Source organism: Nannobrachium achirus (genome assembly GCF_963921795.1).
Source record: "Nannobrachium achirus genome assembly, contig: SCAFFOLD_360, whole genome shotgun sequence".
In the NCBI taxonomy this organism is placed as follows: Eukaryota; Metazoa; Chordata; class Actinopteri; order Myctophiformes; family Myctophidae; genus Nannobrachium; species Nannobrachium achirus.
In genome coordinates, this window is record NW_027664656.1 from 462 (window position 1) to 19,134 (window position 18,673).

At 48.0% G+C, this 18,673-nt stretch overlaps 4 protein-coding genes across 4 annotated transcripts; all 4 read right to left on the reverse strand.

The window, feature by feature from the left end:
- Window positions 1-761: 761 nt before the first annotated feature.
- LOC308280883 (beta-1,3-galactosyltransferase 2-like) lies at window positions 762-1,721 on the reverse strand (the record flags this gene model as incomplete). The annotated part of the gene is made up of 1 exon (XM_080755193.1): window positions 762-1,721. One exon carries the CDS (start codon window positions 1,719-1,721, stop codon window positions 762-764), a length of 960 nt encoding a protein of 319 aa, XP_080611319.1.
- Window positions 1,722-5,315: 3,594 nt separating this feature from the next.
- Window positions 5,316-6,275, reverse strand: LOC308280874 (beta-1,3-galactosyltransferase 2-like; the record flags this gene model as incomplete). The annotated part of the gene is made up of 1 exon (XM_080755185.1): window positions 5,316-6,275. The coding sequence occupies one exon, from the start codon at window positions 6,273-6,275 to the stop codon at window positions 5,316-5,318; it is 960 nt and encodes a 319-aa protein (XP_080611311.1).
- Window positions 6,276-9,875: 3,600 nt separating this feature from the next.
- On the reverse strand, window positions 9,876-10,835 carry LOC308280876 (beta-1,3-galactosyltransferase 2-like; the record flags this gene model as incomplete). Its single annotated transcript, XM_080755186.1, has 1 exon — window positions 9,876-10,835. One exon carries the CDS (start codon window positions 10,833-10,835, stop codon window positions 9,876-9,878), a length of 960 nt encoding a protein of 319 aa, XP_080611312.1.
- A 3,599-nt stretch (window positions 10,836-14,434) lies between these two features.
- LOC308280877 (beta-1,3-galactosyltransferase 2-like) lies at window positions 14,435-15,394 on the reverse strand (the record flags this gene model as incomplete). The annotated part of the gene is made up of 1 exon (XM_080755187.1): window positions 14,435-15,394. The coding sequence occupies one exon, from the start codon at window positions 15,392-15,394 to the stop codon at window positions 14,435-14,437; it is 960 nt and encodes a 319-aa protein (XP_080611313.1).
- Window positions 15,395-18,673: the final 3,279 nt, after the last annotated feature.

Consider the following 18,673-nt stretch of genomic DNA (forward strand, 5'->3'; position numbering starts at 1 on the left):
GGTACTTAAGGCTTGGAGAGGGACAAGTCGTGACTTGGCCCCTCTGCTACGTTGAGTGGCTTCCCCTCTTTCACACTGGTCGGGCCTCATGAAGAAACTGCACCACCGCCGCCGTCGGTCCAGCGCGGCTGCTGACCCCCTCTCTGGTGCACCTCTGTAGTGCTGGACATTTCATGACGTTTCCTTCAGTGTTTCTGTGTGGTTTTGGCTCGTTTCCCCGATGGCATGGCATGGCATGATGTTTTCTGTCGTTCTCCTCGGGCCTTCTACCCACTGGCGCCTTCACAGCCCCTCCACAGACGGGTCCCGTCATGGACGGACAGGGCACACACCACAAGCCCTACACAAAGCGCAACACCCTCCCGATGATGGGTCGGCACGACTCGGCAGTGGTGTCTAAGTCCTCCTCCTGGCTTCCTTAACTCCCCTCTCAAGTTCTCTCCTGCTCCATAACCAACAAGAGGCTCTTTCTGCCGCTACGCCTCTCCTTCAAGCTTCTGTCCTTCTCTCCCTCCTGGTCATCCCAATGGCTGTGAGCATCCTCCACACTGATTGGGCAGGGAATCCTCTACAGCCGACCTTGACTGGAAACAGCCATGCCTGCCATGCCTTTCCCTCCGCAGTCATGCAAAATATCCTGTTACTTGGGGCTCTTTCTGTCAAACGCCTGTTCACAACACTCTTAATGGGACTGTAAGTCCTATGAGAATGATCTCAGCCCCTTCGGCCTCAGGGCTGTCTTCCTCCCAGCCAGGTCTACCTTAGTGCTGCAGACGGCTCCAGAACTCCAGCATGTCAACAGGGGAAACCTGGTGGCTGGTGACCAGGCGGCTGTAGCTGTGTCGTGACCAGGGAACTGGGTCCGGGTTGAACTCGTTTGGCAGGGGTGTTGTGAGCTCCACCCGCAGTTTGTCCAGGCACACGCCCACGTACACGTCCTCGAGGTGTAAGCGTGGAGTGCTCAGAGAGGTGCCATAGATCTTTGCAGCCAGGTCTCCGGAGAACACGTAACCGGGCCCTCCGGCGAAGGTGGGGTACGTGTGACCCGGGTATTCCGCTTCGGACATGTACCACTTGTTGTTTTTGTTCCGGATCGGCCCCTCGCCCCTTTTGATGAAGCCTGTGAAGTAGTCCTTCACCCCGGGCTTCAGTCTGAGCAGCTTGTGGACGAGGTACTTCGTGTTGACGAAGACGTCGCTGTCGACCTTCATAGCGAAGCTGGCCCGCGGGCAACGTGTGGCCACCCAGTTAAGACCCATCATGGTTTTCAGGGTGAGGTTGTAGTAGCTGTCGACAAAGTCCTGCTGAATAATGTCTTGGTGCTCCAGGCTCTCCGACTCCAGGATGTTCTGCTCCAGGCGCCCTTGCTCGCCCGGCTTCACCCCCAGCAGGAACAACCTCAGGACTCCCTCCTGGTTCTCGTTTGCCCACGTCCGTCGTATGGCGTCTCGACGGTGCACATTATGAGCCTCGACGGTTACCAGCAACACCAAGAACGGCGCCGCTCTGCCCGTCGGGCATTTGTTTGCCTCGTCAATGATGTAAGGGAACGGCCCAGGAGACAGCGTGGAGCCGCTCTCCTCTCCACCTTGGCTGGCATTAGCTTCTGCCAACCAGTTCTTCATCGTCCAGTGGGGCGTCTCCAACCCATTATCTCCATCGTGGTTCACGGGGCGGTCCATGGGACGTTCTACTCCCGAGGCCACAAGGCCGAACATCATCAGGCGCAAAAGGAGACTGGCGAGTGAAACGCAGAGCATGCGATGGTGTGGTCTTCCCCAACGCATTGCGAGCGGGCACGGCGACTGGATTCTACGTCTAATCAAAGGAGTCGCTTAATTTCAATGGGCTGTTCGAAATCTATCTGGATTAGTAAGAGCTCTCCACAATAGGTAATGATTAATATCACTGTAGATATTCAGTGAGACTCTTTTATAATCTTTCTTGAAGAGTGTGTCTTGTCATCATAACATCACTATGAGTTGACCATATTAGGGCTGAAACTATGATTTTCCTTATTAATGACTGGCTGACTGTATGCAATACATTATAGTTCTAGCCTAGCTTACCTCTTCATTTCCTGGATAAACTTTTAGCCAATCAGGAAGCAGTATTCTCGGCGACATCACCATTATAGAGTAAGTCCATCAAGCTTCACATGACAATTTGGCTATCCAGAATAAATAGGCAACCACACTTGCAATTTCCAATTGCAGCGTTATAGTTTAGATTAGTTCTGTATTGTTAGTTAGTTAATAGGCTACTGTTAGACTGATGACTGGTTCTTGGTTTACCTGTGATCCTAGATGACTGCTTTTATGCATTCGATGTATGTGTTAGCTAGCTCTAACACAGCAGGTACACATCGGTATAACCACTGGACACATCTGTGATTTATGGTCAAAAAGGGCATGAATAAAACCAAAACTTGCACTGTGTGATTTTTACACAATTCTCCCATGGTATTTTTCTGTGCAGAAGGGCCATTTGATGGGTATTTTTCCCATGTAATTAAGACAATAATAAATACAGTTTCACTAAATACAGATCACTCCCACACAAGAAAAGAGTCCACACCAGTGTAATGTCCGTTTTCTCTTACTGTATATTAAGTCAATCAGCACACAAAATAATAATAATATACAGTGGTGGTACAATAATCAGGTTTCTCTTTGTTTCCTTCCCTTCTCATTTTCTTGGGTCAAAGTTGCTTGTAATTGTAAATATTGGTAGTTGTGGTCTTCAATTCCAAAGTAATAGTTGCTTATTTGGGCTTGTTTCATATGTTGTTTAAACCAGTGGGAGCACGCTTCTGAAAATATGTGCCCGTACCAGATTTCTGTTGTTAAAATAAAATTATACAATTAAAAATGTATTTTTTTTCTTCTTTTTTTAGATCTACAAGCTCACGTGTGACTTGTCACATCGCAACGCAAATATCCAATGCTTGTACCAGGGTTCCCACGGTCATGAAATTCCTGGAAATATTTTGAAATTAGAAAAATATTTTTCCAGTAGGCCTACTGGAAAAGTTTTGGAATTTATCAAGGGTCCTGGAAGGTCCTGGAAAAATAGCTATGCATTGTCTTTGGGTATTGATTTTGTTAATACCTCTGAAATGACAAATTAAACATGGGCCAAATTGTCAAATATTAGTCAGAAATTGTGAAAATAGCAGATCTACATGCTCACGACGCCTCGCCAGGGTGGTGGGGTCCCCAGTTAAAATATGATTCTTTCGGGGGCCACGGCCTGAAAAGGTTGAGAACCACTGGCATACACTACCTGTTGTGCATAGAACCACTGGCATACACTACCTGTTGTGCATAGAACCACTGGCATACACTACCTGTTGCGCATAGAACCACTGGCATACACTACCTGTTGCGCATAGAACCACTGGCATACACTACCTGTTGCGCATAGGAGTAAGCAACCTGTTATTGAGCTGAATTATTGTTATATAGTCCTTGAAATTTGGTTAAATATTCTGGAAAAGTTTTGGAAATTAATTGGTAAAAATGTGTGGGAACCCTGTTGTACGTTTATAGTGCTCAAGTGCTGTGGCACTTCTTTTTGTCTTGTTTTCATGGACCCGGTTTGCTTATTCTGCCACAGAAAGGAGAGAGAGAGAGAGGGAGAGCATTGTTGAGATGACAGCTGGTGTGATGCCCCACACATTAAGTCTGGGTCATTAGGGCTCGTTGCCTTGCTAACTGTCTTCCTATAGGTGAGCAGGGTGGGGCCTTATTGGCTCATTGGTCTAATGGCTCATTGGAGAGCACCTGGGACCGGCGCCTCCAGGAGTCTATAAGAAGCCAGCCCATGTAATTCTGAGGGAGAGATCCAGATTCCAGAGGAGGCTGACCTGTCTCCAACAGCCCTGTTGCCTGATGTTCTGTTCTGTTATGTTTAGTTAGTTCTAGCTTTACTTTCCATCCAACACCTTGCACTACACCATGTTCCACACATCCACCTTTACACCACTGATCACTGACTCCACACTTCATAGGATCCTTTTGGCATTATGTTGAGTTCAGCTGTTTCGAAACATTATTTAGTTAATGTCCTAGGCCTATCTTTAATAAATACACTTTGTACTTTTGCCATGTATCCTCTCCCCAATCTTTTGTTGTCAAGTGAAGACGTGGCTTTCTGTTGGATCCCCAGTAAATCCTGTGATGTGTGTCCATGAGCTGCAGCTGCAGTCGGACAGGAGATGACAGGGCTCAGCAGGGCCCAGAGAGCTCAGTCTGGTCCTGCCTGCATGCCATCCAACACAATCCCACTGCAACATGCCCTGGCCGGGAGGGGACATTATTGATACTTTACTGCAGGGGTTCTCAAACTCTTTTATACCACAACCTCATATTATGAGGGAAGATTATTTGGAGACCCCAGCCCCTAAAGGCACCTTCCTGCAACCCCACTTTGCTCAAGGCATAAAATGCCAATGTGTAAAATGTCAGTTTGCAGGTAAGTGGGGCTGTGCAGCTAGACAAAAACGAAATAAAAAGGCTAAAAACATCCAATACCACATCAAGTGACAAGAGGGGTACTTAAGGCTTGGAGAGGGACAAGTCGTGACTTGGCCCCTCTGCTACGTTGAGTGGCTTCCCCTCTTTCACACTGGTCGGGCCTCATGAAGAAACTGCACCACCGCCGCCGTCGGTCCAGCGCGGCTGCTGACCCCCTCTCTGGTGCACCTCTGTAGTGCTGGACATTTCATGACGTTTCCTTCAGTGTTTCTGTGTGGTTTTGGCTTGTTTCCCCGATGGCATGGCATGGCATGATGTTTTCTGTCGTTCTCCTCGGGCCTTCTACCCACTGGCGCCTTCACAGCCCCTCCACAGACGGGTCCCGTCATGGACGGACAGGGCACACACCACAAGCCCTACACAAAGCGCAACACCCTCCCGATGATGGGTCGGCACGACTCGGCAGTGGTGTCTAAGTCCTCCTCCTGGCTTCCTTAACTCCCCTCTCAAGTTCTCTCCTGCTCCATAACCAACAAGAGGCTCTTTCTGCCGCTACGCCTCTCCTTCAAGCTTCTGTCCTTCTCTCCCTCCTGGTCATCCCAATGGCTGTGAGCATCCTCCACACTGATTGGGCAGGGAATCCTCTACAGCCGACCTTGACTGGAAACAGCCATGCCTGCCATGCCTTTCCCTCCGCAGTCATGCAAAATATCCTGTTACTTGGGGCTCTTTCTGTCAAACGCCTGTTCACAACACTCTTAATGGGACTGTAAGTCCTATGAGAATGATCTCAGCCCCTTCGGCCTCAGGGCTGTCTTCCTCCCAGCCAGGTCTACCTTAGTGCTGCAGACGGCTCCAGAACTCCAGCATGTCAACAGGGGAAACCTGGTGGCTGGTGACCAGGCGGCTGTAGCTGTGTCGTGACCAGGGAACTGGGTCCGGGTTGAACTCGTTTGGCAGGGGTGTTGTGAGCTCCACCCGCAGTTTGTCCAGGCACACGCCCACGTACACGTCCTCGAGGTGTAAGCGTGGAGTGCTCAGAGAGGTGCCATAGATCTTTGCAGCCAGGTCTCCGGAGAACACGTAACCGGGCCCTCCGGCGAAGGTGGGGTACGTGTGACCCGGGTATTCCGCTTCGGACATGTACCACTTGTTGTTTTTGTTCCGGATCGGCCCCTCGCCCCTTTTGATGAAGCCTGTGAAGTAGTCCTTCACCCCGGGCTTCAGTCTGAGCAGCTTGTGGACGAGGTACTTCGTGTTGACGAAGACGTCGCTGTCGACCTTCATAGCGAAGCTGGCCCGCGGGCAACGTGTGGCCACCCAGTTAAGACCCATCATGGTTTTCAGGGTGAGGTTGTAGTAGCTGTCGACAAAGTCCTGCTGAATAATGTCTTGGTGCTCCAGGCTCTCCGACTCCAGGATGTTCTGCTCCAGGCGCCCTTGCTCGCCCGGCTTCACCCCCAGCAGGAACAACCTCAGGACTCCCTCCTGGTTCTCGTTTGCCCACGTCCGTCGTATGGCGTCTCGACGGTGCACATTATGAGCCTCGACGGTTACCAGCAACACCAAGAACGGCGCCGCTCTGCCCGTCGGGCATTTGTTTGCCTCGTCAATGATGTAAGGGAACGGCCCAGGAGACAGCGTGGAGCCGCTCTCCTCTCCACCTTGGCTGGCATTAGCTTCTGCCAACCAGTTCTTCATCGTCCAGTGGGGCGTCTCCAACCCATTATCTCCATCGTGGTCCACGGGGCGGTCCATGGGACGTTCTACTCCCGAGGCCACAAGGCCGAACATCATCAGGCGCAAAAGGAGACTGGCGAGTGAAACGCAGAGCATGCGATGGTGTGGTCTTCCCCAACGCATTGCGAGCGGGCACGGCGACTGGATTCTACGTCTAATCAAAGGAGTCGCTTAATTTCAATGGGCTGTTCGAAATCTATCTGGATTAGTAAGAGCTCTCCACAATAGGTAATGATTAATATCACTGTAGATATTCAGTGAGACTCTTTTATAATCTTTCTTGAAGAGTGTGTCTTGTCATCATAACATCACTATGAGTTGACCATATTAGGGCTGAAACTATGATTTTCCTTATTAATGACTGGCTGACTGTATGCAATACATTATAGTTCTAGCCTAGCTTACCTCTTCATTTCCTGGATAAACTTTTAGCCAATCAGGAAGCAGTATTCTCGGCGACATCACCATTATAGAGTAAGTCCATCAAGCTTCACATGACAATTTGGCTATCCAGAATAAATAGGCAACCACACTTGCAATTTCCAATTGCAGCGTTATAGTTTAGATTAGTTCTGTATTGTTAGTTAGTTAATAGGCTACTGTTAGACTGATGACTGGTTCTTGGTTTACCTGTGATCCTAGATGACTGCTTTTATGCATTCGATGTATGTGTTAGCTAGCTCTAACACAGCAGGTACACATCGGTATAACCACTGGACACATCTGTGATTTATGGTCAAAAAGGGCATGAATAAAACCAAAACTTGCACTGTGTGATTTTTACACAATTCTCCCATGGTATTTTTCTGTGCAGAAGGGCCATTTGATGGGTATTTTTCCCATGTAATTAAGACAATAATAAATACAGTTTCACTAAATACAGATCACTCCCACACAAGAAAAGAGTCCACACCAGTGTAATGTCCGTTTTCTCTTACTGTATATTAAGTCAATCAGCACACAAAATAATAATAATATACAGTGGTGGTACAATAATCAGGTTTCTCTTTGTTTCCTTCCCTTCTCATTTTCTTGGGTCAAAGTTGCTTGTAATTGTAAATATTGGTAGTTGTGGTCTTCAATTCCAAAGTAATAGTTGCTTATTTGGGCTTGTTTCATATGTTGTTTAAACCAGTGGGAGCACGCTTCTGAAAATATGTGCCCGTACCAGATTTCTGTTGTTAAAATAAAATTATACAATTAAAAATGTATTTTTTTTTCTTCTTTTTTTAGATCTACAAGCTCACGTGTGACTTGTCACATCGCAACGCAAATATCCAATGCTTGTACCAGGGTTCCCACGGTCATGAAATTCCTGGAAATATTTTGAAATTAGAAAAATATTTTTCCAGTAGGCCTACTGGAAAAGTTTTGGAATTTATCAAGGGTCCTGGAAGGTCCTGGAAAAATAGCTATGCATTGTCTTTGGGTATTGATTTTGTTAATACCTCTGAAATGACAAATTAAACATGGGCCAAATTGTCAAATATTAGTCAGAAATTGTGAAAATAGCAGATCTACATGCTCACGACGCCTCGCCAGGGTGGTGGGGTCCCCAGTTAAAATATGATTCTTTCGGGGGCCACGGCCTGAAAAGGTTGAGAACCACTGGCATACACTACCTGTTGTGCATAGAACCACTGGCATACACTACCTGTTGTGCATAGAACCACTGGCATACACTACCTGTTGCGCATAGAACCACTGGCATACACTACCTGTTGCGCATAGAACCACTGGCATACACTACCTGTTGCGCATAGGAGTAAGCAACCTGTTATTGAGCTGAATTATTGTTATATAGTCCTTGAAATTTGGTTAAATATTCTGGAAAAGTTTTGGAAATTAATTGGTAAAAATGTGTGGGAACCCTGTTGTACGTTTATAGTGCTCAAGTGCTGTGGCACTTCTTTTTGTCTTGTTTTCATGGACCCGGTTTGCTTATTCTGCCACAGAAAGGAGAGAGAGAGAGAGGGAGAGCATTGTTGAGATGACAGCTGGTGTGATGCCCCACACATTAAGTCTGGGTCATTAGGGCTCGTTGCCTTGCTAACTGTCTTCCTATAGGTGAGCAGGGTGGGGCCTTATTGGCTCATTGGTCTAATGGCTCATTGGAGAGCACCTGGGACCGGCGCCTCCAGGAGTCTATAAGAAGCCAGCCCATGTAATTCTGAGGGAGAGATCCAGATTCCAGAGGAGGCTGACCTGTCTCCAACAGCCCTGTTGCCTGATGTTCTGTTCTGTTATGTTTAGTTAGTTCTAGCTTTACTTTCCATCCAACACCTTGCACTACACCATGTTCCACACATCCACCTTTACACCACTGATCACTGACTCCACACTTCATAGGATCCTTTTGGCATTATGTTGAGTTCAGCTGTTTCGAAACATTATTTAGTTAATGTCCTAGGCCTATCTTTAATAAATACACTTTGTACTTTTGCCATGTATCCTCTCCCCAATCTTTTGTTGTCAAGTGAAGACGTGGCTTTCTGTTGGATCCCCAGTAAATCCTGTGATGTGTGTCCATGAGCTGCAGCTGCAGTCGGACAGGAGATGACAGGGCTCAGCAGGGCCCAGAGAGCTCAGTCTGGTCCTGCCTGCATGCCATCCAACACAATCCCACTGCAACATGCCCTGGCCGGGAGGGGAGGTGGCATTATTGATACTTTACTGCAGGGGTTCTCAAACTCTTTTATACCACAACCTCATATTATGAGGGAAGATTATTTGGAGACCCCAGCCCCTAAAGGCACCTTCCTGCAACCCCACTTTGCTCAAGGCATAAAATGCCAATGTGTAAAATGTCAGTTTGCAGGTAAGTGGGGCTGTGCAGCTAGACAAAAACGAAATAAAAAGGCTAAAAACATCCAATACCACATCAAGTGACAAGAGGGGTACTTAAGGCTTGGAGAGGGACAAGTCGTGACTTGGCCCCTCTGCTACGTTGAGTGGCTTCCCCTCTTTCACACTGGTCGGGCCTCATGAAGAAACTGCACCACCGCCGCCGTCGGTCCAGCGCGGCTGCTGACCCCCTCTCTGGTGCACCTCTGTAGTGCTGGACATTTCATGACGTTTCCTTCAGTGTTTCTGTGTGGTTTTGGCTCGTTTCCCCGATGGCATGGCATGGCATGATGTTTTCTGTCGTTCTCCTCGGGCCTTCTACCCACTGGCGCCTTCACAGACCCTCCACAGACGGGTCCCGTCATGGACGGACAGGGCACACACCACAAGCCCTACACAAAGCGCAACACCCTCCCGATGATGGGTCGGCACGACTCGGCAGTGGTGTCTAAGTCCTCCTCCTGGCTTCCTTAACTCCCCTCTCAAGTTCTCTCCTGCTCCATAACCAACAAGAGGCTCTTTCTGCCGCTACGCCTCTCCTTCAAGCTTCTGTCCTTCTCTCCCTCCTGGTCATCCCAATGGCTGTGAGCATCCTCCACACTGATTGGGCAGGGAATCCTCTACAGCCGACCTTGACTGGAAACAGCCATGCCTGCCATGCCTTTCCCTCCGCAGTCATGCAAAATATCCTGTTACTTGGGGCTCTTTCTGTCAAACGCCTGTTCACAACACTCTTAATGGGACTGTAAGTCCTATGAGAATGATCTCAGCCCCTTCGGCCTCAGGGCTGTCTTCCTCCCAGCCAGGTCTACCTTAGTGCTGCAGACGGCTCCAGAACTCCAGCATGTCAACAGGGGAAACCTGGTGGCTGGTGACCAGGCGGCTGTAGCTGTGTCGTGACCAGGGAACTGGGTCCGGGTTGAACTCGTTTGGCAGGGGTGTTGTGAGCTCCACCCGCAGTTTGTCCAGGCACACGCCCACGTACACGTCCTCGAGGTGTAAGCGTGGAGTGCTCAGAGAGGTGCCATAGATCTTTGCAGCCAGGTCTCCGGAGAACACGTAACCGGGCCCTCCGGCGAAGGTGGGGTACGTGTGACCCGGGTATTCCGCTTCGGACATGTACCACTTGTTGTTTTTGTTCCGGATCGGCCCCTCGCCCCTTTTGATGAAGCCTGTGAAGTAGTCCTTCACCCCGGGCTTCAGTCTGAGCAGCTTGTGGACGAGGTACTTCGTGTTGACGAAGACGTCGCTGTCGACCTTCATAGCGAAGCTGGCCCGCGGGCAACGTGTGGCCACCCAGTTAAGACCCATCATGGTTTTCAGGGTGAGGTTGTAGTAGCTGTCGACAAAGTCCTGCTGAATAATGTCTTGGTGCTCCAGGCTCTCCGACTCCAGGATGTTCTGCTCCAGGCGCCCTTGCTCGCCCGGCTTCACCCCCAGCAGGAACAACCTCAGGACTCCCTCCTGGTTCTCGTTTGCCCACGTCCGTCGTATGGCGTCTCGACGGTGCACATTATGAGCCTCGACGGTTACCAGCAACACCAAGAACGGCGCCGCTCTGCCCGTCGGGCATTTGTTTGCCTCGTCAATGATGTAAGGGAACGGCCCAGGAGACAGCGTGGAGCCGCTCTCCTCTCCACCTTGGCTGGCATTAGCTTCTGCCAACCAGTTCTTCATCGTCCAGTGGGGCGTCTCCAACCCATTATCTCCATCGTGGTCCACGGGGCGGTCCATGGGACGTTCTACTCCCGAGGCCACAAGGCCGAACATCATCAGGCGCAAAAGGAGACTGGCGAGTGAAACGCAGAGCATGCGATGGTGTGGTCTTCCCCAACGCATTGCGAGCGGGCACGGCGACTGGATTCTACGTCTAATCAAAGGAGTCGCTTAATTTCAATGGGCTGTTCGAAATCTATCTGGATTAGTAAGAGCTCTCCACAATAGGTAATGATTAATATCACTGTAGATATTCAGTGAGACTCTTTTATAATCTTTCTTGAAGAGTGTGTCTTGTCATCATAACATCACTATGAGTTGACCATATTAGGGCTGAAACTATGATTTTCCTTATTAATGACTGGCTGACTGTATGCAATACATTATAGTTCTAGCCTAGCTTACCTCTTCATTTCCTGGATAAACTTTTAGCCAATCAGGAAGCAGTATTCTCGGCGACATCACCATTATAGAGTAAGTCCATCAAGCTTCACATGACAATTTGGCTATCCAGAATAAATAGGCAACCACACTTGCAATTTCCAATTGCAGCGTTATAGTTTAGATTAGTTCTGTATTGTTAGTTAGTTAATAGGCTACTGTTAGACTGATGACTGGTTCTTGGTTTACCTGTGATCCTAGATGACTGCTTTTATGCATTCGATGTATGTGTTAGCTAGCTCTAACACAGCAGGTACACATCGGTATAACCACTGGACACATCTGTGATTTATGGTCAAAAAGGGCATGAATAAAACCAAAACTTGCACTGTGTGATTTTTACACAATTCTCCCATGGTATTTTTCTGTGCAGAAGGGCCATTTGATGGGTATTTTTCCCATGTAATTAAGACAATAATAAATACAGTTTCACTAAATACAGATCACTCCCACACAAGAAAAGAGTCCACACCAGTGTAATGTCCGTTTTCTCTTACTGTATATTAAGTCAATCAGCACACAAAATAATAATAATATACAGTGGTGGTACAATAATCAGGTTTCTCTTTGTTTCCTTCCCTTCTCATTTTCTTGGGTCAAAGTTGCTTGTAATTGTAAATATTGGTAGTTGTGGTCTTCAATTCCAAAGTAATAGTTGCTTATTTGGGCTTGTTTCATATGTTGTTTAAACCAGTGGGAGCACGCTTCTGAAAATATGTGCCCGTACCAGATTTCTGTTGTTAAAATAAAATTATACAATTAAAAATGTATTTTTTTTCTTCTTTTTTTAGATCTACAAGCTCACGTGTGACTTGTCACATCGCAACGCAAATATCCAATGCTTGTACCAGGGTTCCCACGGTCATGAAATTCCTGGAAATATTTTGAAATTAGAAAAATATTTTTCCAGTAGGCCTACTGGAAAAGTTTTGGAATTTATCAAGGGTCCTGGAAGGTCCTGGAAAAATAGCTATGCATTGTCTTTGGGTATTGATTTTGTTAATACCTCTGAAATGACAAATTAAACATGGGCCAAATTGTCAAATATTAGTCAGAAATTGTGAAAATAGCAGATCTACATGCTCACGACGCCTCGCCAGGGTGGTGGGGTCCCCAGTTAAAATATGATTCTTTCGGGGGCCACGGCCTGAAAAGGTTGAGAACCACTGGCATACACTACCTGTTGTGCATAGAACCACTGGCATACACTACCTGTTGTGCATAGAACCACTGGCATACACTACCTGTTGCGCATAGAACCACTGGCATACACTACCTGTTGCGCATAGAACCACTGGCATACACTACCTGTTGCGCATAGGAGTAAGCAACCTGTTATTGAGCTGAATTATTGTTATATAGTCCTTGAAATTTGGTTAAATATTCTGGAAAAGTTTTGGAAATTAATTGGTAAAAATGTGTGGGAACCCTGTTGTACGTTTATAGTGCTCAAGTGCTGTGGCACTTCTTTTTGTCTTGTTTTCATGGACCCGGTTTGCTTATTCTGCCACAGAAAGGAGAGAGAGAGAGAGGGAGAGCATTGTTGAGATGACAGCTGGTGTGATGCCCCACACATTAAGTCTGGGTCATTAGGGCTCGTTGCCTTGCTAACTGTCTTCCTATAGGTGAGCAGGGTGGGGCCTTATTGGCTCATTGGTCTAATGGCTCATTGGAGAGCACCTGGGACCGGCGCCTCCAGGAGTCTATAAGAAGCCAGCCCATGTAATTCTGAGGGAGAGATCCAGATTCCAGAGGAGGCTGACCTGTCTCCAACAGCCCTGTTGCCTGATGTTCTGTTCTGTTATGTTTAGTTAGTTCTAGCTTTACTTTCCATCCAACACCTTGCACTACACCATGTTCCACACATCCACCTTTACACCACTGATCACTGACTCCACACTTCATAGGATCCTTTTGGCATTATGTTGAGTTCAGCTGTTTCGAAACATTATTTAGTTAATGTCCTAGGCCTATCTTTAATAAATACACTTTGTACTTTTGCCATGTATCCTCTCCCCAATCTTTTGTTGTCAAGTGAAGACGTGGCTTTCTGTTGGATCCCCAGTAAATCCTGTGATGTGTGTCCATGAGCTGCAGCTGCAGTCGGACAGGAGATGACAGGGCTCAGCAGGGCCCAGAGAGCTCAGTCTGGTCCTGCCTGCATGCCATCCAACACAATCCCACTGCAACATGCCCTGGCCGGGAGGGGAGGTGGCATTATTGATACTTTACTGCAGGGGTTCTCAAACTCTTTTATACCACAACCTCATATTATGAGGGAAGATTATTTGGAGACCCCAGCCCCTAAAGGCACCTTCCTGCAACCCCACTTTGCTCAAGGCATAAAATGCCAATGTGTAAAATGTCAGTTTGCAGGTAAGTGGGGCTGTGCAGCTAGACAAAAACGAAATAAAAAGGCTAAAAACATCCAATACCACATCAAGTGACAAGAGGGGTACTTAAGGCTTGGAGAGGGACAAGTCGTGACTTGGCCCCTCTGCTACGTTGAGTGGCTTCCCCTCTTTCACACTGGTCGGGCCTCATGAAGAAACTGCACCACCGCCGCCGTCGGTCCAGCGCGGCTGCTGACCCCCTCTCTGGTGCACCTCTGTAGTGCTGGACATTTCATGACGTTTCCTTCAGTGTTTCTGTGTGGTTTTGGCTTGTTTCCCCGATGGCATGGCATGGCATGATGTTTTCTGTCGTTCTCCTCGGGCCTTCTACCCACTGGCGCCTTCACAGCCCCTCCACAGACGGGTCCCGTCATGGACGGACAGGGCACACACCACAAGCCCTACACAAAGCGCAACACCCTCCCGATGATGGGTCGGCACGACTCGGCAGTGGTGTCTAAGTCCTCCTCCTGGCTTCCTTAACTCCCCTCTCAAGTTCTCTCCTGCTCCATAACCAACAAGAGGCTCTTTCTGCCGCTACGCCTCTCCTTCAAGCTTCTGTCCTTCTCTCCCTCCTGGTCATCCCAATGGCTGTGAGCATCCTCCACACTGATTGGGCAGGGAATCCTCTACAGCCGACCTTGACTGGAAACAGCCATGCCTGCCATGCCTTTCCCTCCGCAGTCATGCAAAATATCCTGTTACTTGGGGCTCTTTCTGTCAAACGCCTGTTCACAACACTCTTAATGGGACTGTAAGTCCTATGAGAATGATCTCAGCCCCTTCGGCCTCAGGGCTGTCTTCCTCCCAGCCAGGTCTACCTTAGTGCTGCAGACGGCTCCAGAACTCCAGCATGTCAACAGGGGAAACCTGGTGGCTGGTGACCAGGCGGCTGTAGCTGTGTCGTGACCAGGGAACTGGGTCCGGGTTGAACTCGTTTGGCAGGGGTGTTGTGAGCTCCACCCGCAGTTTGTCCAGGCACACGCCCACGTACACGTCCTCGAGGTGTAAGCGTGGAGTGCTCAGAGAGGTGCCATAGATCTTTGCAGCCAGGTCTCCGGAGAACACGTAACCGGGCCCTCCGGCGAAGGTGGGGTACGTGTGACCCGGGTATTCCGCTTCGGACATGTACCACTTGTTGTTTTTGTTCCGGATCGGCCCCTCGCCCCTTTTGATGAAGCCTGTGAAGTAGTCCTTCACCCCGGGCTTCAGTCTGAGCAGCTTGTGGACGAGGTACTTCGTGTTGACGAAGACGTCGCTGTCGACCTTCATAGCGAAGCTGGCCCGCGGGCAACGTGTGGCCACCCAGTTAAGACCCATCATGGTTTTCAGGGTGAGGTTGTAGTAGCTGTCGACAAAGTCCTGCTGAATAATGTCTTGGTGCTCCAGGCTCTCCGACTCCAGGATGTTCTGCTCCAGGCGCCCTTGCTCGCCCGGCTTCACCCCCAGCAGGAACAACCTCAGGACTCCCTCCTGGTTCTCGTTTGCCCACGTCCGTCGTATGGCGTCTCGACGGTGCACATTATGAGCCTCGACGGTTACCAGCAACACCAAGAACGGCGCCGCTCTGCCCGTCGGGCATTTGTTTGCCTCGTCAATGATGTAAGGGAACGGCCCAGGAGACAGCGTGGAGCCGCTCTCCTCTCCACCTTGGCTGGCATTAGCTTCTGCCAACCAGTTCTTCATCGTCCAGTGGGGCGTCTCCAACCCATTATCTCCATCGTGGTCCACGGGGCGGTCCATGGGACGTTCTACTCCCGAGGCCACAAGGCCGAACATCATCAGGCGCAAAAGGAGACTGGCGAGTGAAACGCAGAGCATGCGATGGTGTGGTCTTCCCCAACGCATTGCGAGCGGGCACGGCGACTGGATTCTACGTCTAATCAAAGGAGTCGCTTAATTTCAATGGGCTGTTCGAAATCTATCTGGATTAGTAAGAGCTCTCCACAATAGGTAATGATTAATATCACTGTAGATATTCAGTGAGACTCTTTTATAATCTTTCTTGAAGAGTGTGTCTTGTCATCATAACATCACTATGAGTTGACCATATTAGGGCTGAAACTATGATTTTCCTTATTAATGACTGGCTGACTGTATGCAATACATTATAGTTCTAGCCTAGCTTACCTCTTCATTTCCTGGATAAACTTTTAGCCAATCAGGAAGCAGTATTCTCGGCGACATCACCATTATAGAGTAAGTCCATCAAGCTTCACATGACAATTTGGCTATCCAGAATAAATAGGCAACCACACTTGCAATTTCCAATTGCAGCGTTATAGTTTAGATTAGTTCTGTATTGTTAGTTAGTTAATAGGCTACTGTTAGACTGATGACTGGTTCTTGGTTTACCTGTGATCCTAGATGACTGCTTTTATGCATTCGATGTATGTGTTAGCTAGCTCTAACACAGCAGGTACACATCGGTATAACCACTGGACACATCTGTGATTTATGGTCAAAAAGGGCATGAATAAAACCAAAACTTGCACTGTGTGATTTTTACACAATTCTCCCATGGTATTTTTCTGTGCAGAAGGGCCATTTGATGGGTATTTTTCCCATGTAATTAAGACAATAATAAATACAGTTTCACTAAATACAGATCACTCCCACACAAGAAAAGAGTCCACACCAGTGTAATGTCCGTTTTCTCTTACTGTATATTAAGTCAATCAGCACACAAAATAATAATAATATACAGTGGTGGTACAATAATCAGGTTTCTCTTTGTTTCCTTCCCTTCTCATTTTCTTGGGTCAAAGTTGCTTGTAATTGTAAATATTGGTAGTTGTGGTCTTCAATTCCAAAGTAATAGTTGCTTATTTGGGCTTGTTTCATATGTTGTTTAAACCAGTGGGAGCACGCTTCTGAAAATATGTGCCCGTACCAGATTTCTGTTGTTAAAATAAAATTATACAATTAAAAATGTATTTTTTTTCTTCTTTTTTTAGATCTACAAGCTCACGTGTGACTTGTCACATCGCAACGCAAATATCCAATGCTTGTACCAGGGTTCCCACGGTCATGAAATTCCTGGAAATATTTTGAAATTAGAAAAATATTTTTCCAGTAGGCCTACTGGAAAAGTTTTGGAATTTATCAAGGGTCCTGGAAGGTCCTGGAAAAATAGCTATGCATTGTCTTTGGGTATTGATTTTGTTAATACCTCTGAAATGACAAATTAAACATGGGCCAAATTGTCAAATATTAGTCAGAAATTGTGAAAATAGCAGATCTACATGCTCACGACGCCTCGCCAGGGTGGTGGGGTCCCCAGTTAAAATATGATTCTTTCGGGGGCCACGGCCTGAAAAGGTTGAGAACCACTGGCATACACTACCTGTTGTGCATAGAACCACTGGCATACACTACCTGTTGTGCATAGAACCACTGGCATACACTACCTGTTGCGCATAGAACCACTGGCATACACTACCTGTTGCGCATAGAACCACTGGCATACACTACCTGTTGCGCATAGGAGTAAGCAACCTGTTATTGAGCTGAATTATTGTTATATAGTCCTTGAAATTTGGTTAAATATTCTGGAAAAGTTTTGGAAATTAATTGGTAAAAATGTGTGGGAACCCTGTTGTACGTTTATAGTGCTCAAGTGCTGTGGCACTTCTTTTTGTCTTGTTTTCATGGACCCGGTTTGCTTATTCTGCCACAGAAAGGAGAGAGAGAGAGAGGGAGAGCATTGTTGAGATGACAGCTGGTGTGATGCCCCACACATTAAGTCTGGGTCATTAGGGCTCGTTGCCTTGCTAACTGTCTTCCTATAGGTGAGCAGGGTGGGGCCTTATTGGCTCATTGGTCTAATGGCTCATTGGAGAGCACCTGGGACCGGCGCCTCCAGGAGTCTATAAGAAGCCAGCCCATGTAATTCTGAGGGAGAGATCCAGATTCCAGAGGAGGCTGACCTGTCTCCAACAGCCCTGTTGCCTGATGTTCTGTTCTGTTATGTTTAGTTAGTTCTAGCTTTACTTTCCATCCAACACCTTGCACTACACCATGTTCCACACATCCACCTTTACACCACTGATCACTGACTCCACACTTCATAGGATCCTTTTGGCATTATGTTGAGTTCAGCTGTTTCGAAACATTATTTAGTTAATGTCCTAGGCCTATCTTTAATAAATACACTTTGTACTTTTGCCATGTATCCTCTCCCCAATCTTTTGTTGTCAAGTGAAGACGTGGCTTTCTGTTGGATCCCCAGTAAATCCTGTGATGTGTGTCCATGAGCTGCAGCTGCAGTCGGACAGGAGATGACAGGGCTCAGCAGGGCCCAGAGAGCTCAGTCTGGTCCTGCCTGCATGCCATCCAACACAATCCCACTGCAACATGCCCTGGCCGGGAGGGGAGGTGGCATTATTGATACTTTACTGCAGGGGTTCTCAAACTCTTTTATACCACAACCTCATATTATGAGGGAAGATTATTTGGAGACCCCAGCCCCTAAAGGCACCTTCCTGCAACCCCACTTTGCTCAAGGCATAAAATGCCAATGTGTAAAATGTCAGTTTGCAGGTAAGTGGGGCTGTGCAGCTAGACAAAAACGAAATAAAAAGGCTAAAAACATCCAATACCACATCAAGTGACAAGAGGGGTACTTAAGGCTTGGAGAGGGACAAGTCGTGACTTGGCCCCTCTGCTACGTTGAGTGGCTTCCCCTCTTTCACACTGGTCGGGCCTCATGAAGAAACTGCACCACCGCCGCCGTCGGTCCAGCGCGGCTGCTGACCCCCTCTCTGGTGCACCTCTGTAGTGCTGGACATTTCATGACGTTTCCTTCAGTGTTTCTGTGTGGTTTTGGCTTGTTTCCCCGATGGCATGGCATGGCATGATGTTTTCTGTCGTTCTCCTCGGGCCTTCTACCCACTGGCGCCTTCACAGCCCCTCCACAGACGGGTCCCGTCATGGACGGACAGGGCACACACCACAAGCCCTACACAAAGCGCAACACCCTCCCGATGATGGGTCGGCACGACTCGGCAGTGGTGTCTAAGTCCTCCTCCTGGCTTCCTTAACTCCCCTCTCAAGTTCTCT